Source organism: Triticum aestivum, chromosome 3B (genome assembly GCF_018294505.1).
Source record: "Triticum aestivum cultivar Chinese Spring chromosome 3B, IWGSC CS RefSeq v2.1, whole genome shotgun sequence".
Lineage (NCBI taxonomy): Eukaryota > Viridiplantae > Streptophyta > Magnoliopsida > Poales > Poaceae > Triticum > Triticum aestivum.
In genome coordinates, this window is record NC_057801.1 from 212901204 (window position 1) to 212919191 (window position 17988).

A 17988-nucleotide genomic window follows, 5' to 3' on the forward strand; every position below is an offset into this window, starting at 1 on the left:
CTTTCCGAATTTAGGGGGATGTCTGATTCTCCCGGAATCTTGAAGCCGTTCTTTTTTCACAATCGTAACTGTTTACACCCTAACTAGTTGGATTGTAAAAAGATATGGGTTCAAGATTTTAAGAGAATACGAGGGAGATCTAATTCTCAAGATTCTGTAGCAATCGGCCGAAAGAACTGGGCCTGAGCCAGGCATCAGGTTCTGGAAGTTAACAATTCACTGGAACAAGGATCTGGCCGAGAGCTTTTTGGTTTGGGACCCCGAAACCATAGAACAATTCGCTGGGAGTATTCATGCGCTTGATCGAGACACTTCTTCACACTGCATCCTTCTCTCTAATGTGTATTCTACAGCTAGAAGCTGGAGGAGTGTGTGAATGATCAGGAGACAGATTAAGAAGGGGCTGAAGAGGAGGCTCACGATGGTGCTTGTCCATTGTTTTCTTCTTGAAGGCGTCGCTTTTGAAGACCTTTTATATTTTTCGGGTGTTGTCTTTGGTGGTGGTTCGTGTGCTACTGCTAAGAGGAGTTGTTCGTTGTGGCGAGGCCTTTTTCATTAATTTTTTGTTTTTTTAGGGCTGTGTGCATCCTGAATGTCTTTGTGACTTCTTGTTGGTGCAGAGGCATTTTTTAAACAAGGCAAAAGATTTGTCATTTCATTGAATAAGGAAGAAGTTTTAGAACAAAGCCGCAAAGCGGCGAAACGAGAAAGAACTACTCTCGCGAGAGTGGCATTTTGGCACATGGGCGCGCGCTCCTGATTTTTAAAATGTGTTTTAAACATATTTTGAAATGTTAAAAAATTCCAAACAAAAACTTGACGCGTACATCTCAATATTGTACATGCTCACAAAGTCCGTTTCGCGAAAAACAGACAACTTATGTGTCGCGTGTGAAAAAGACAAAATTCAGTGTTAAAAATGCTTTTCACAAGCCACAAAAAATATCGGTTTTCTCCGAAACTTACGTGCACACATATAATGTCGAGATGTATGCACCAAATTTGTGTTAGATTTTTTTTCATATTTTGAAATTTTTTTGTCGCGTGTAGGAGTGCGCTCTCCCAGGAGCACCAACGGATTTCCGTACTCTCGCCGCATTACAATACCCAACTGCTTTGCACCGGGCAAAGCCCAAAGAGACACCTCCTCTTTAATCTTGGAAATGAGAACCATCGAAGGGACGGCCGTGTTACGTAAGACTCTAGCATTGCGTTTTGTCCAAATCTCCCATGAGATGAGCATCATCACAGAGGCCAGCGCCTTGGGAGATCCAACCCGAATGTGTTTGTTGTTGGTCCACCAGTCTCTCACCGAGACCCTCATCGCCCAGGTGGCCGTGTTGACGTGATGCATTCCAAGCCACGAAACAATATCATTCCACACCCAAAGAGTGAATCAGCATTGGAAGAGGAGATGGACCGCAGATTCTTGACATTGTTTGCATAGAGGGCATACAACACAATTGATATATTCGCGATATTAATATATTCCCTTTTTTAAAAAAAAGAGGAGGAGGCTCACTGGCCGCGGCTGGATTGAGGTCCAGGACAAGGCCCATCCATGTCTTGTTCTATGGAGACTCTAGACATCCTGAGTGATGAAATTTACAAGATCCTCGAAGCTCGCCTCGAGTTATATGAACATTGCCTTCTTTGATTGTGCAAACGCGTGGGAAGGAGCGGTGTTTTTTTTTCAATTGTTTGGATTGCTTACCACATGTGTCATGTGGTAAAGGACCGGTGCTTCTTTGGTGACTGGTAGAATGTTTAAAGAACAGTATGGGTGGACTCGAACTTGCAGGCTAGCAAGAGACCAGGATCCTAGGACTAGACAGCGAACAGAAACTGCAGCGCCGCTGGATATTAGAAGAAAGATGGCCTCATAATGTTGGGGAACGTACTAATTTCAAAAAATTTCCTACGCACACGCAAGATCATGGTGATGGCATAGCAACGAGAGAGGAGATGACGATCCCCGGGCTCCGATCCAGCAAAGCTTCGGGGATGAGTTCCGTCAGCACGACGGCGTGGTGATGATGATGATGTTCTACCGGCGCAGGGCTTCGCCTAAACTCCGCGACGATATGACCGAGGTGGAATATGGTGGAGGGGGGGGGCACCACACACGGCTAAGGAACGATCCGTAGATCAACTTGTGTGTTCTAGGGTGCCCCTCGCCCCCGTATATAAAGGAGCAAGGGGGGGAGGCCGGCCGGCCCTAGAGGGCGCGCCAGGAGGAGGAGTAGGAGGAGGACTCCCCCTTTCCTACTCCTACTAGGAGGGGGAAAGGAAGGGGAAGAGGGGGAAGGAAAGAGGGGGGCGCCGCCCTCCCCCCTCCTAGTCCAATTCGGACCAGAGGGGGAGGGGGCGCGCGGCCCATGCTGGCCGCCCCTCTCTCTTTCCACTAAGGCCCATATGGCCCATTATCTCTCCCGGGGGGTTCCGGTAACCCTCCAGCACTCCGGTTTTCTCCAAATCACCCGGAACAATTCCGGTGTCCGAATATAGCCGTCCAATATATCGATCTTTATGTCTCGACCATTTCGAGACTCCTCGTCATGTCCGTGATCACATCCGGGACTCCGAACAAACTTCGGTACATCAAAACTTATAAACTCATAATAAAATTGTCATCGTAACGTTAAGCGTGCGGACCCTACGGGTTCGAGAACTATGTAGACATGACCTAGAACTATTCTCGGTCAATAACCAATAGCGGAACCTGGATGCCCATATTGGTTCCTACATATTCTACGAAGATCTTTATCGGTCAAACCGCATAACAACATACGTTGTTCCCTTTGTCATCGGTATGTTACTTGCCCGAGATTCGATCGTCGGTATCCAATACCTAGTTCAATCTCGTTACCGGCAAGTCTCTTTACTCGTTACGTAATGCATCATCCCGTAACCAACTCATTGGTCACATTGCTTGCAAGGCTTATAGTGATGTGCATTACCGAGAGGGCCCAAAGATACCTCTCCGATAATCGGAGTGACAAAACCTAATCTCGAATTACGCCAACTCAACATGTACCTTTGGAGACACCTGTAGTACTCCTTTATAATCACCCAGTTACGTTGTGACGTTTGGTAGCACCCAAAGTGTTCCTCCGGCAAACGGGAGTTGCATAATCTCATAGTTACAGGAACATGTATAAGTCATGAAGAAAGCAATAGCAATATACTAAACGATCAAGTGCTAGGCTAACGGAATGGGTCATGTCAATCACATCATTCTCCTAATGATGTGATCCCATTAATCAAATGACAACACATGCCTATGGTTAGGAAACATAACCATCTTTGATTAATGAGCTAGTCAAGTAGAGGCATACTAGTGACGTTATGTTTGTCTATGTATTCACACATGTATCATGTTTCCGGTTAATACAATTCTAGCATGAATAATAAACATTTATCATGATATGAGGAAATAAATAATAACTTTATTATTGCCTCTAGGGCATATTTCCTTCAGTCTCCCACTTGCACTAGAGTCAATGATCTAGATTACACAGTAATGATTCTAACACCCATGGAGTCTTGGTGCTGATCATGTTTTGCTCGTGAGAGAGGCTTAGTCAATGGGTCTGCAACATTCATATCCGTATGTATCTTGCAAATCTCTATGTCTCCCACTTGGACTTGGTCCTGAATGGAATTGAAGCGTCTCTTGATGTGCTTGGTCCTCTTGTGAAATCTGGATTCCTTTGCCAAGGCAATTGCACCAGTGTTGTCACAGAAGATCTTTATTGGTCCCGATGCACTAGGTATGACACCTAGATCGGAAATGAACTCCTTCATCCAGACTCCTTCATTTGCTGCTTCTGAAGCAGCTATGTACTCCGCTTCACATGTAGATCCTGCTACGACGCTTTGTTTAGAACTGCACCAACTTACAGCTCCACCTTTAATAAAAACACGTATCCGGTTTGCGATTTAGAATCGTCCGGGTCAGTGTCAAAGCTTGCATCGACGTAACCATTTACGACTAGCTCTTTGTCACCTCCATATACGAGAAACATATCCTTAGTCCTTTTCAGGTATTTCAGGATGTTCTTGACCGCTGTCCAGTGATCCACTCCTGGATTACTTTGGTACCTTCCTGCCAAGCTTATTGCTAAGCATACGTCAGGTCTGGTACACAGCATTGCATACATGATAGAGCCTATGGCTAAAGCATAGGGAACATCTTTCATTTTCTCTCTATCTTCTGGTGTGGTCGGGCATTGAGTTTGACTCAACTTCACAACTTGAAGCACGGGCAAGAACCCTTTCTTTGCCTGATCCATTTTGAACTTTTTCAAAATTTTATCAAGGTATGTGCTTTGTGAAAGTCCTATTAAGCGTCTCGATCTATCTCTATAAATCTTGATGCCCAATATGTAAGCAGCTTCACCGAGGTCTTTCATTGAAAAACTTTTATTCAAGTATCCCTTTATGCTATCCAGAAATTTTATATCATTTCCAATTAATAATATGTCATCTACATATAATATCAGAAATGCTACAGAGCTCCCACTCACTTTCTTGTAAATACAGTCTTCTCCAAAAGTCTGTATAAAACCATATGCTTTGATCACACTATCAAAGCGTTTATTCCAACTCCGAGATGCTTGCACCAGTCCATAAATGGATCGCTGGAGCTTGCACACTTTGTTAGCACCTTTTGGATCAACAAAACCTTCTGGCTGCATCATATACAACTCTTCTTCTAGAAATCCATTCAAGAATGCAGTTTTGACATCCATTTGCCAAATTTCATAATCATAAAATGCAGCAATAGCTAACATGATTCGGACAGATTTAAGCATCGCTCCGGGTGAGAAAGTCTCATCGTAGTCAACCCCTTGAACTTGTCGAAAACCTTTCGCAACAAGTCGAGCTTTATAGACAGTTACATTACCATCAGCGTCAGTCTTCTTCTTAAAGATCCATTTATTTTCAATGGCTTGCCGATCATCGGGCAAGTCAACCAAAGTCCATACTTTGTTCTCATACATGGATCCCATCTCAGATTTCATGGCCTCTAGCCATTTTGCGGAATCTGGGCTCATCATCGCTTCCTCATAGTTCGTAGATTCATCATGGTCAAGTAACATGACTTCCAGAATAGGATTACCGTACCATTCTGGTGCGGATCTTACTCTGTAGACCTACGAGGTTCAGTAGAAACTTGATCTGAAGTTTCATGATCAATATCATTAGCTTCCTCACTAATTGGTGTAGTTGTCACAGGAACTGGTTCTTGTGATGAACTACTTTCCAATAAGGGAGTAGGTACAGTTACCTCATCAAGTTCTACTTTCCTCCCACTCACTTATTTCGAGAGAAACTCCTTCTCTAGAAAGGATCCGATTTTAGCAACGAAAATCTTGCTCTCAGATCTGTGATAGAAGGTGTACCCAATAGTCTCTTTTGGGTATCCTATGAAGACACATTTCTCCGATTTGGGTTTGAGCTTATCTGGTTGAAGTTTCTTCACATAAGCATCGCAGCCCCAAACTTTAAGAAACGACAACTTTGGTTTCTTGCCAAACCACAGTTCATAAGGCGGCGTCTCAACGGATTTTGATGGTGCCCTATTTAACGTAAATGCGGCCGTCTCTAAAGCATAACCCCAAAACAATAGCGGTAAATCAGTAAGAGACATCATAGATCGCACCATATCTAGTAAAGTACGATTACGACGTTCGGACACACCATTTCGTTGTGGTGTTCCGGGTGGCGTGAGTTGCGAAACTATTCCGCATTGTTTCAAGTGTAGACCAACTCGTAACTCAAATATTCTCCTTCATGATCAGATCGTAGAAATTTAATTTTCTTGTTACGATGATTTTCCAGTTCACTCTGAAATTCTTTGAATTTTTCAAATGTTTCAGACTTGTGTTTCATTAAGTAGATATACCCATATCTGCTCAAATCATCTGTGAAGGTGAGAAAATAACGATACCCACCGCGAGCCTCAACATTCATTGGACCACAAACATCAGTATGTATGATTTCCAACAAATCAGTTGCTCGCTCCATAGTTCCGGAGGACGGCGTTTTAGTCATCTTGCCCGTGAGGCACGGTTCGAAGTACCAAGTGATTCATAATCAAGTGATTCCAAAAGCCCATCAGTATGGAGTTTCTTCATGCGCTTTACACCGATATGACCTAAACGACAGTGCCACAAATAAGTTGCACTATCATTATCAACTCTGCATCTTTTGGTTTCAACACTATGAATATGTGTATCACTACTACCGAGATTCAATAAAAATAGACCACTCTTCAAGGGTGCATGACCATAAAAGATATTACCCATATAAATAGAACAACCATTATTCTCTGATTTAAATGAATAACCATCTCGCATCAAACAAGATCCAGATATAATGTTCATGCTCAACGCTGGCACCAAATAAGGTCTAAAACTAATCTCGATGGTAGATGTAGAGGTAGCGTGCCGACCGCGATCACATCGACTTTGGAACCATTTCCCACGCGCATCGTCACCTCGTCCTTAGCCAATCTTCGCTTAATCCGTAGTCCCTGTTTCGAGGTACAAATATTAGCAACAGAACCAGTATCAAATACCCAGGTACTACTGCGAGCATTAGTAAGGTACACATCAATAACATGTATATCACATATACCTTTGTTCACTTTGCCATCCTTTTTATCCGCCAAATACTTGGGGCAGTTCCGCTTCCAGTGTCCAGTCTGCTTGCAGTAGAAGCACTCAGTTTCAGGCTTAGGTCCAGACTTGGGTTTCTTCTCTTGAGCAGCAACTTGTTTGCTGTTCTTCTTGAAGTTCCCCTTCTTCTTTCCTTTGCCCTTTTTCTTGAAACTGGTGGTCTTGTTAACCATCAACACTTGATGCTCCTTCTTGATTTCTACCTCCGCGGCTTTTAGCATTGTGAAGAGCTCGGGAATAGTCTTGTCCATCCCTTGCATATTATAGTTCATCACGAAGCTCTTGTAGCTTGGTGGCAGTGATTGAAGAATTCTGTCAATGACACTATCATCAGGAAGATTAACTCCCAGTTGAATCAAGTGATTATTATACCCAGACATTTTGAGTATGTGTTCACTGACAGAACTATTCTCCTCCATCTTGCAGCTATAGAACTTATTGGAGACTTCATATCTCTCAATCCGGGCATTTGCTTGAAATATTAACTTCAACTCCTGGAACATCTCATATGCTCCATGACGTTCAAAACATCGTTGAAGACCCGGTTCTAAGCTGTAAAGCATGACACACTGAACTATCGAGTAGTCATCAGCTTTGCTCTGCCAGACGTTCTTAACGTCGTCAGTTGCATCAGCAGCAGGCCTGGCACCTAGCGGTGCTTCCAGGACGTAATTCTTCTGTGCAGCAATGAGGATAATCCTCAGGTTACGGACCCAGTCCGTGTAATTGCTACCATCATATTTCAACTTTGCTTTCTCAAGGAACGCATTAAAATTCAATGGAACAACAGCACGAGCCATCTATCTACAACAAACATAGACAAGCAAAAATACTATCAGGTACTAAGTTCATGATAAATTTAAGTTCAATTAATCATATTACTTAAGAAATCCCACTTAGACAGACATCTCTCTAGTCATCTAAGTGATTACGTGATCCAAATTAACTAAACCATGTCCGATCATCACGTGAGATGGAGTAGTTTCAATGGTGAACATCACTATGTTGATCATATCTACTATATGATTCGCGTTTGACCTTTCGGTCTCCGTGTTACGAGGCCATATCTGTATATGCTAGGCTCATCAAGTTTAACCCTAGTATTCCGCGTGTGCAACTGTTTTGCACCCGTTGTATTTGAACATAGAGCCTATCACACCCGATCATCACGTGGTGTCTCAGCACGAAGAACTTTCGCAATGGTGCATACTCAGGGAGAACACTTCTTGATAATTAGTGAGAGATCATCTTAAAATCCTACCGTCAATCAAAGCAAGATAAGATGCATAAAGGATAAACATCACATGCAATCAATATAAGTGATATGATATGACCATCATCATCTTGTGCTTGTGATCTCCATCTTCGAAGCACCGTCGTGATCACCATCGTCACCGGCGCGACACCTTGATCTCCATCGTAGCATCGTTGTCGTTACGCCATCTATTGCTTCTACGACTATCGCTACCGCTTAGTGATAAAGTAAAGCAATTACAAGGCGTTTGCATTTCATACAATAAAGCGACAACCATATGGCTCCTGCCAGTTGCCGATAACTTCGGTTACAAAACATGATCATCTCAAACAATAAAATATAGCATCACGTCTTGACCATATCACATCACAACATGCCCTGCAAAAACAAGTTAGACGTCCTCTGCTTTGTTGTTGCAAATTCTACGTGGCTGCTACGGGCTTAGCAAGAACCGTTCTTACCTACGCATCAAAACCACAACGATAGTTCGTCAAGTTAGTGTTGTTTTAACCTTCGCAAGGACCGGGCGTAGCCACACTTGATTCAGCTAAAGTGAGAGAGACAGACACCCGCCAGCCACCTTTAAGCACGAGTGCTCGTAACGGTGAAACCAGTCTCGCGTAAGCGTACGCGTAATGTCGGTCCGGGCCGCTTCATCTCACAATACCGCCGAACCAAAGTATGACATGCTGGTAAGCAGTATGACTTGTATCGCCCACAACTCACTTGTGTTCTACTCGTGCATATGACATCTACGCATAAAACCTGGCTCGGATGCCACTGTTGGGGAACGTAGTAATTTCAAAAAATTTCCTACGCACACGCAAGATCATGGTGATGGCATAGCAACGAGAGGGGAGAGTATTGTCCACGTACCCTCGTAGACCGTAAGCGGAAGCATTATGACAACGCAATTGATGTAGTCGTACGTCTTCATGATCCGACCGATCCAAGTACCGAACGTACGGCACCTCCGAGTTCAGCACACGTTCAGCTCGATGACGATCCCCGGGCTCCGATCCAGCAAAGCTTCGGGGATGAGTTCCGTCAGCACGACGGCGTGGTGACGATGATGATGTTCTACCGACGCAGGGCTTCGCTTAAACTCCGCGACGATATGACCGAGGTGGAATATGGTGGAGGGGGGCACCGCACACGGCTAAGGAACAATCCGTAGATCAACTTGTGTGTTCTAGGGTGCCCCCCCCGCCCCCGTATATAAAGGAGCAAGGGGGGAGGCCGGCCGGCCCTAGAGGGCGCGCCAGGAGGAGGAGGAGTCCTCCTAGTAGGAGCAGGACCCCCTTTCCTACTCCTACTAGGAAGGGGAAAGGAAGGGGAAGAGGGGGAAGGAAAGAGGGGGGCGCCGCCCCCCCCCCCTCCTAGTCCAATTCGGACCAGAGGGGGAGGGGGCGCGCGGCCCATGCTGGCCGCCCCTCTCTCTTTCCACTAAGGCCCATATGGCCCATTATCTCTCCCGGGGGGTTCCGGTAACCCTCCGGCACTCCGGTTTTCTCCAAAATCACCCAGAACAATTCCGGTGTCCGAATATAGCCGTCCAATATATCGATTTTTATGTCTCGACCATTTCGAGACTCCTCGTCATGTCCGTGATCACATCCGGGACTCCGAACAAACTTCGGTACATCAAAACTTATAAACTCATAATAAAATTGTCATCGTAACGTTAAGCGTGCGGACCCTACGGGTTCGAGAACTATGTAGACATGACCTAGAACTATTCTCGGTCAATAACCAATAGCGGAACCTGGATGCCCATATTGGTTCCTACATATTCTACGAAGATCTTTATCGGTCAAACCGCATAACAACATACGTTGTTCCCTTTGTCATCGGTATGTTACTTGCCCGAGATTCGATCGTCGGTATCCAATACCTAGTTCAATCTCGTTACCGGCAAGTCTCTTTACTCGTTACGTAATGCATCATCCCGTAACCAACTCATTGGTCACACTGCTTGCAAGGCTTATAGTGATGTGCATTACCGAGAGGGCCTAGAGATACCTCTCCGACAATCGGAGTGACAAAACCTAATCTCGAATTACGCCAACTCAACATGTACCTTTGGAGACACCTGTAGTACTCCTTTATAATCACCCAGTTACGTTGTGACGTTTGGTAGCACCCAAAGTGTTCCTTCGGTAAACGGGAGTTGCATAATCTCATAGTTACAGGAACATGTATAAGTCATGAAGAAAGCAATAGCAATATACTAAACGATCAAGTGCTAGGCTAACGGAATGGGTCATGTCAATCACACCATTCTCCTAATGATGTGATCCCATTAATCAAATGACAACACATGCCTATGGTTAGGAAACATAACCATCTTTGATTAATGAGCTAGTCAAGTAGAGGCATACTAGTGACGTTATGTTTGGTTATGTATTCACACATGTATCATGTTTCCGGTTAATACAATTCTAGCATGAATAATAAACATTTATCATGATATGAGGAAATAAATAATAACTTTATTATTGCCTCTAGGGCATATTTCCTTCACATAAGACCAGGATGAACAAAGATGAAGGGCATATGAATGGGTTATCTTTTAACCAGAGGATGACTAGACAGCGAACAGGAACTACAGCGCTGCTGGATATTAGAAGAAAGATGGCCTCATAAGACCAGGATGAACAAAGATGATGGGCATATGAATGAGTTATCTTTCAACCAGAGGATGACTAGACAGCTAACAGGAACTGCAGCGCCGCATTGCCTCCGTTTCGGCCACATTGCTCGCTTTTGTCGTGCGATGCAACCCGTCGACCAGAATACACCGCAACCATGTGTTGCTCCACCGCCTGCATCCGTCATCCAAGTTGATGTGCCATTACAACCCGTCCTTGAGCAGTAGGCTGAGCTACTTTGCGTTGAGCTTCGCGAATGTCTTGTGCGTGTTGAGAGTGTCTTGGCAAGGGCGGAGGTTGCTCTTGGTAAACTTCAGGTTGTGCCGATTGGGTCTCTGCTTCCCGAACTTCAGGTTGGTTCTGCAGATGGAGAGGAAGTCGACCTCTATGGAGGTTTCTCTCCTCGTGCTAGGCCCTGCTCTATGGTGTCGACTGACGTTAGGGGTGAATTGATTGTCGAGGATGTGGCTCCAGTTCTACAAATTATGCCTTAGTTGATAGTGCTATGTGAGGAGTCCACTCCACCTCTTTCGGTGGTGATTCCGAAGGAGATGGGCTTGCTAAGGGCGTTGGCGGTGCCCACGACACCCTCACCACCGCCCTTGAAGTCTAGCCAGACCAACTTTATGGTGTGTGCAGGTTTGGATGCCGCGGTCACTCACTCGCGTGTGGCCATTGGGCAAGTGGTGCCCCCAGGTGGAGATGTTGTTGGGACAGACGCGTTGGCACCTTGTTCCGATGCTCTCTTTGCAAAAGAGCTCTACAACTTGCTCTCTAGCTTGGAGGCGGCTAGCCCTGGGTCTGGTAAGGCCGTTGCGTGCATCCTGACCGGAAAGTTTAACGAAGACAAGATCAAGAAGGTGGAGAAGTCTCTCAAAAGCAAAAACAAGAAGAGTGATACCTTATGAAAGACGTCTGCGGCTGCTTAATGGTTGCTCCTTGGTCTTTTGGGTCATCCTCATGGTTTAGCTTATCATCATAGTTTTGGAGGGTTCATTTGTCTACATCAGAGGTGTTCTTTTTGGGGATTCCTCTGCGATGTAGATGCGCGCACACTTGGGTCTGTTGCATGTTGAAAATGTCTGTAGGGTTGACGGTGCCATCATGGAGTTTTAGACTTTGGGAGTAGTCCGCATGTGGTTTGTTTGTATTGGTTTTCGCCCGGTTTTCCATTAATTAATTGGGCAACTCTCTTTTTCTTAATTAGTCGATGAGGCAAATCTTTTGCCTCCGTTTCGAAAAAAAAGGAACTGCAGCGCCCCTGGATATTAGAAGAAAGATGGCCTCATAAGACCAGGATGAAAAAAGATGATGGGCATATGAACGAGTTATCTTTCAACCAGAGGATGATGTTGCAATCATGGAAGAACTGTAATATCATGGAAGTCGAAGTTTCCAGGGTGGTGATTGGTTTCAAGCTGCCACGGAATTATTTTAATTTTAATTTTGTTTTTTGTCTAGCTGTTGAAGAACTGTTGGACCGGAGAACAAGAAATTTTCTCGACAAACTGGCATCAGGTGTTTTTTTTTTGACAAACTGGCATCAGGTGTTAATGTGGATAAGAAAATCGTTCAAACCAAAACTCATTTGCCGAGTAGGACATTAAGCTCCTAGGGATACACTGATCAAGCTATTCTCCATACTCTGAAATAGACATTTCGGATATTGGCTAGACTGTGTACAGAATTACTAGCGTACTGCTGGCGTTTTGAATTCTTAGAATCAGTGGATGACTTTCATCTAAATTTCGCCCCTGGAAACAAAAAGCAGTACAAAGTTACAAAATCTGGCCAAATAAAAACTTTCAGCCGTACAACACCATCTGTAGTTTGTAAATCTCCCGACTTCAGTTGGCAGCTAATCATCTCATGGAAGAATTTCTACAGAACAAGCGAATACAGCATGTCGATAGAATTAGATCAAGACCAACGTCATCAGTTTACCCAAACATGGATGTTTGTTTCAACGAGATCATCCAAGTCAGAAGCAGAAGGTTCAGAACAGAAAATTGCCCAGAGTTATTAATCCACCGGCCCAATCAAGGATTTGAACAAAGAAAAGGCTACAAAAAAGTAATTTTCTAACTCATGCATGCGAAATGTACTTTTTATGGTTCCGCACTAATTAAGCAATACACTAAAAGCATGGTATTCTTCCCAATAAAACATCAAAACTACAAGGAGCACAAGAACCTACCGTTACAACAATGGCGGTTTAGCTTGTGCTTTTCTTGCATTGCTAAGTCAGAAATCTCAGCTTGCTGCCTCGACCTACAACTTCTATCAACAGAATGGAAGGTTTCTGGGGCTGCCTGCTGCTTGTATGCCACCAGCAGAGTAACCAACCTCTACTGCACCGACTCCCCTCAACCGATTCTACACTGAGCTCATGGCGCGAGACATTGCAGCAATCACTTTCTCCCTCGTTTTCTGTTCAGAGCCAGGGCACTTGATGATGAAGGAATGCACTACCGTTCCATTGTTGCCTGTGAGTTTCGACTCCCCTACCCGGACGTCCGCCTCTTCAAACGCTTCAAAGACCTTCTTTACCGGATGGTTCTCCAATGGAGACATAACTCGAACCAGAACCTCGTCTTGCACCACCTGGATGTCAACCTCTGGTCTAGGGGCTCGCTCCCTTGGATCCACCATACCAGACTCAAGAAATCGTTCTCTCTCCGTCTCCATATCTTTGAGCTTCTTCTGAAGGTCAGTGATGTAAGCTATTGCATCGCCCAATAGGGAGGCCTTGTCCATTTTCGAGATGTTAGGCACAACGGCTCTCAACGCATAGAACCGTTGGTTGAGCTTCTCCCTCCTTTGACGCTCAGCCTCAACATGATTCAGCGGCTCCTCCCTCCCATTTGCGGGCTTTCTTCCCCTCTTCCTTGGCCGTCGGTCCTCTATGACAGGTGTTGTCCCTTCCTCTTTACACAAGCCATTCACCTCTGAACTATCTCCATCAAGAACAGCTGCTCTTGTAACCAGGACACCAGACTTGGAACTGGTCCCTGCACTAAAATCTATTTGCCTAGGCGCCTGTGGCTGCAGCTGTTGCTGGTTGACCATCTGCAGTGGCTTCACTAGCTGTGGTGGTTTCTGAAGAAGTGGTAGTTTCTGGAGCTGAGGTGCTTTCTGAAGCTGAAACTGTGTTGTAGTGGAGCTGTCCGCGGCTCTATTGTTGCCGTGTGTAGCTTCATTACTCACTATCAGTATACCATTGCCAAACTTCTGCTGGTGAGAATTCAGGCCCCGGGCCTGACTCCAAGTGAAACTCTGCAATCCTTTCTGGACATTGGGAAGCAATGAGCTCCCTCCACCAGCAGTCCTCTGTTCCCATGGCCTTTCATCTACTTTCGATGCCCCAATCACTGGCCCTGCTGAAGACCGACCAAGGTTCAAATCCTTGCCAAAAATCTTTGCCAGACCTGGTGACCTCTCAATGTGACCATTTCCTTCCCGGCTCGGAATTATATCCTTATTGCCACCTGTCCCCGCAAAGACAGACTTTATGGTCTGGAGAGTGTCAGAACTCTCAGCCACCTGCTGCATCGAACCCAGCTCAAGCACACCAGTCTCAAATGGCACTAACAAGATAGTTCTAAATCCTGCTGTGCTTGCAAGGTATCCCCGGTAACAGTAATTGGCTGGGAATACATTGCGCTCAGAATTGGGAACCCAGAGAGGGAGGCCAGCTGCAAAAACTTGACCAGGAGCACCGGCACGACGTGGAAACGCGAAGTACATAGATGCTAGGAAGAACATTTCTGTATCTGTCACCTGACCAATAGTGGGAGCATAATCCTCCTCATCAGCACCACCAAATGCTTTGTGCAACCGCTGCAGTACACGCTTCCGCATCCGCTGTTTGGCATCATCATTGCCTGCAGAAGCAGCAGCTGCCAACTCAGCATCATTGGGTTCACGGCAAGAGCCATCACCCCACCCAAGGACAAGATCACCAGACTTTGTGCGTGAAAGCTGCCAGAAGATGGCGTAGTTCCAACCAGCACCAGGATGCTCTGATTCGATAAGCTCCTGCAGTTTATTTTGCAAGTCCACAGGTGACGACGCAGCAACAAGACCCTCAGATATGGTACCGCCCCCTTTTGTCAAGTATGCAAATGCATCTCTTCCTAGCACAGTGGTGCTGAGGTCTCGGTCCTCCTCAGTCCATGCCCCACCATTTCCTCCATTGGCACCGTCCTCCTCAACCTCCATCTTCATCACCATAAGACCTACTCAAAAAAGTATAGGTCAGGTCAAAAGGCACTAAATACAGAAATGGTTTGCTGCGTCTATTGCCTACCAAACTCATCAGGGTGGAGTCTATTTAGATTACAGGGGAAATAAATTTTACTGCACTTATGGCTACAGGGATGAACTTAAAACAAAACAGAAGTAAGCTCTGAACCACCATTCCAGGTAAACACACACTGACATGCGTCCCAAACTGTAAGCAAAAATTCGTAAAGACCTGGTAGTTGGTACTTAGTAGCGGTATCCTTCTGGTTCACCGCTTACCATATTAAGCAGTCCCTTTTTTTTTGGGGGGGGGCTAAGCTATGACAGATCAGTCTAACTTATCAGGGAGTGAGGGAGACGCTCTACATCATCAATACTAATAGGAAACTAAGACAGTGCGCAATAAATACACATGTAAATGAGGCAAAGCATGGAATCATGTGACAGAAAACGTTTCTCATGTGACAAAAAAATTACTAGTACTACCTGTATAACTTGGCATTCCTATGGCATGGCAGGCATCCGATTATTTTAGTTGCCCGAGTACACATGACTCAATTCTAATCCGAAATCGTGCCTAACGACAAGCTGTGGACATCGTATGCACAAGGACACGGCCATATGCTCGCACCGATCGCAGACACTAGATTCCAGCCTAAACAAACAGCCCTCTTCTCGGCCACGGCACGGCAAATCACCTCACCTTTCCGCCTAACTCAGCTCATCTGCCAGACGCGACGGGCCACGAAATCGCAATCACTCCAACATTTCACGACGCGACAGGGCAGTACGGGGGGGAGCTACTACTGTTAGTGAGGGAATTCAGGAGCAGGGCGGGCGGGGGAATCTCACCGGACCGGGGATCCCGAGCCCGAATCGGCAGAGGGGACGCGAAATCCAGCGCGGGCAGGCCGGCAACACCTAGCCCCGACCTCTGCCGCCGAAGCCGCGACGGCGAGAAGCCCGGATCTTCCCGCGCGCGGACCCGAGCTCCGAGGGGGGGCTCCGCTCTCTCGCCCTCTCCTTCCTCGCGGAGAGGATGGGGCCCGCGGGTCTCGGGGCGCGGGGCGCGGCGCGGCGTGCGCGTAGGGGAAGGAGGGAGGGAAGGCGGGTGGTGGGATTCGACGGTGGTGGTGTGTAGTTTTCTCTGGTGCGCGAGGGGATTTCGGGGGAGGGGAGGCGACCCGCTGCTGCTGCGGCTTGGGATTGTGGGGGTGGACGAGGGCTGCCTCCTTTCCTTTTCTACTAGGATCTCGAGCCGAGCCCAGTGTGCTCGCTTTTGCGTGTGTGTGCTCGCGTCGCTCGGCTCGGTCCAGTGTGCTCGCTTCGCTCGGCTCGCGTGTAGCCGAAGCCGACGGGTTTATGCGCGCTTTCGTTCTGTTTTTTTTTTAAAACAAGAGAATTAATTATAATGATTAGCAAAATTATTATGTTTTGTTATTATCATTATAAACCGATCGTACTTAGCTATCCTCAGTGGATCAAACGTTTTCCTTATAGAACCTTCACCATGACAAAAAAAAGGCATGTATTAAGTAGCACATGCTTCCTTATAGAAATTAAAAAATACATCAAATTCTTGGGGGTGTTGAAATATTCTTCCTCCCACATCCGACGGCGACGTGCCGTGAGCAAAGCTTGTTTGTCGCCTATGAAGTAGCTTATATAGGCGGTGGTTTGGGTGCAGGGCGGCGGCCCTCGCGGTGGGAGGTGCGATGGTCGTGGGCGGATCGCGCGAGTCGGCTGAGCGCGGGCTGATGGAGGATGAGCGCTGGGTTACATCACTTACCCAATCCTTGTACTGACTGGCGGCGGTGGCATCCCCGGACATTGTTTCCTAACTGAAGGCTCCATCATTGCGTTCCACTCCTTTCGTGCTGCTCCGAGTGAAAACTTGATCTGCGAGATCGGGCGATGGGGGCTATCCATGCTCATGCCCTTCTTGGAGGCTTCATCTTGGAGCCATCACACCTCGTTGTCTGTCTCACCTTTTCTTGGTGGATCGCTCATGGTGGTGGTCCCGTTGGCTCCAAACGGGTCTTCTTCGCACATCGGTAGTTTGCTTGGTAGTCATTGGATGGTGCGGCGGTGCCCGACACTTTTGTATCTTGCCTTGGGTATGTGTATTGTGTATGGTAGTGGAGTGTGTTTGTATCAATTTTGCTTGGTGGTCGATGCTCTATACTCCCTCCGTCCGAAAATACTTGTCGGAGAAATGAATGTATCTAGATGTATTTTAATTTTAGATACATCCATTTTCATCCATTTATGCGACAAGTAATTCCGGACGGAGGGAGTATATAAATTAGGGCAAAAGCCTTTTTCGGTGAAGATCTTGATGTAGACCAAAAGACGGCCACATTTACGATCTGCTCCTCCGTTCGAAAATAATCATAGTTCTGGTTTTATCCTAAGTCAAACTTTTTAACGTTTGACCAAGTGGATAGAAAAATCCGTTGAGATTTACAATGTCAAAGTATATGTCGAACAAAACGAATCTAATGAAGTATTGATGCTTATAAATGTTGTTATACAGGCTTGATCAAACTTAGTGAAGTTTGACTTAGGAAAAAACTACAATTTCAAATGTTTTAGAAGGGGGGAGTAAGCAAATCTTCATTTCAAAAAAAAGAAACTGCTAGAGAGGTTGTTAGAATGCCATAGGCCAGGTAGACGGAGTTGGGGAACACAAATCTCACATGCTCTTCAACAAGGTCTAGACTGACCAACCATCCTTAGTCAGAACTGGAGGCGAGGGACTAATACACATAACCACGTTGTCTGCTCCGCAAGACAACGTCGACGAAGCAAACATGAAAAAAATAGACCTGAAAAAACATATATGATGACACACCAACCTCCACCTGCTGGTGATATTAAGAGGCATCAACAAAAAAGGGACAAGTCAGGGTGAACTTATTCCACGCCCACGGTGACGCCATCGTCTCACCACCATCGATTGAAGATGAAATCTAAATGTGTCTCTAACTCTACCACAAGTTGACAAAAAGAACTAGGGTCCCCACCTCCTCCCATCGCTGAAGCAACATACGAAGGAAGAGGGGGCCCGCAATCTCGCAGAGGAAGAAGGTAGATTGGTCATCACCCCGGTCATTGGGTCATAGGAGAAGGGGGAAAAGGATTCAGAAGA

The 17988-nt window shown here is 46.0% G+C and overlaps 1 protein-coding gene across 2 annotated transcripts; it reads right to left on the reverse strand.

The window, feature by feature from the left end:
* Positions 1-12591: 12591 nt before the first annotated feature.
* Positions 12592-16040, reverse strand: LOC123069405 (transcription factor MTB2). 2 transcript variants are annotated; one of them, XM_044492255.1, is made up of 2 exons: positions 15690-16040; positions 12592-14830 (listed from the first exon to the last, which is right to left on the reverse strand). In XM_044492255.1, exon 2 carries the CDS (start codon positions 14823-14825, stop codon positions 12969-12971), a length of 1857 nt encoding a protein of 618 aa, XP_044348190.1. In that variant the 5' UTR covers positions 14826-14830; positions 15690-16040; the 3' UTR covers positions 12592-12968. The 2 variants fall into 2 exon arrangements, with proteins under 2 accessions (XP_044348190.1, XP_044348191.1); XM_044492256.1 differs by lacking the exon at positions 15690-16040 and adding an exon at positions 15541-15669.
* Positions 16041-17988: the final 1948 nt, after the last annotated feature.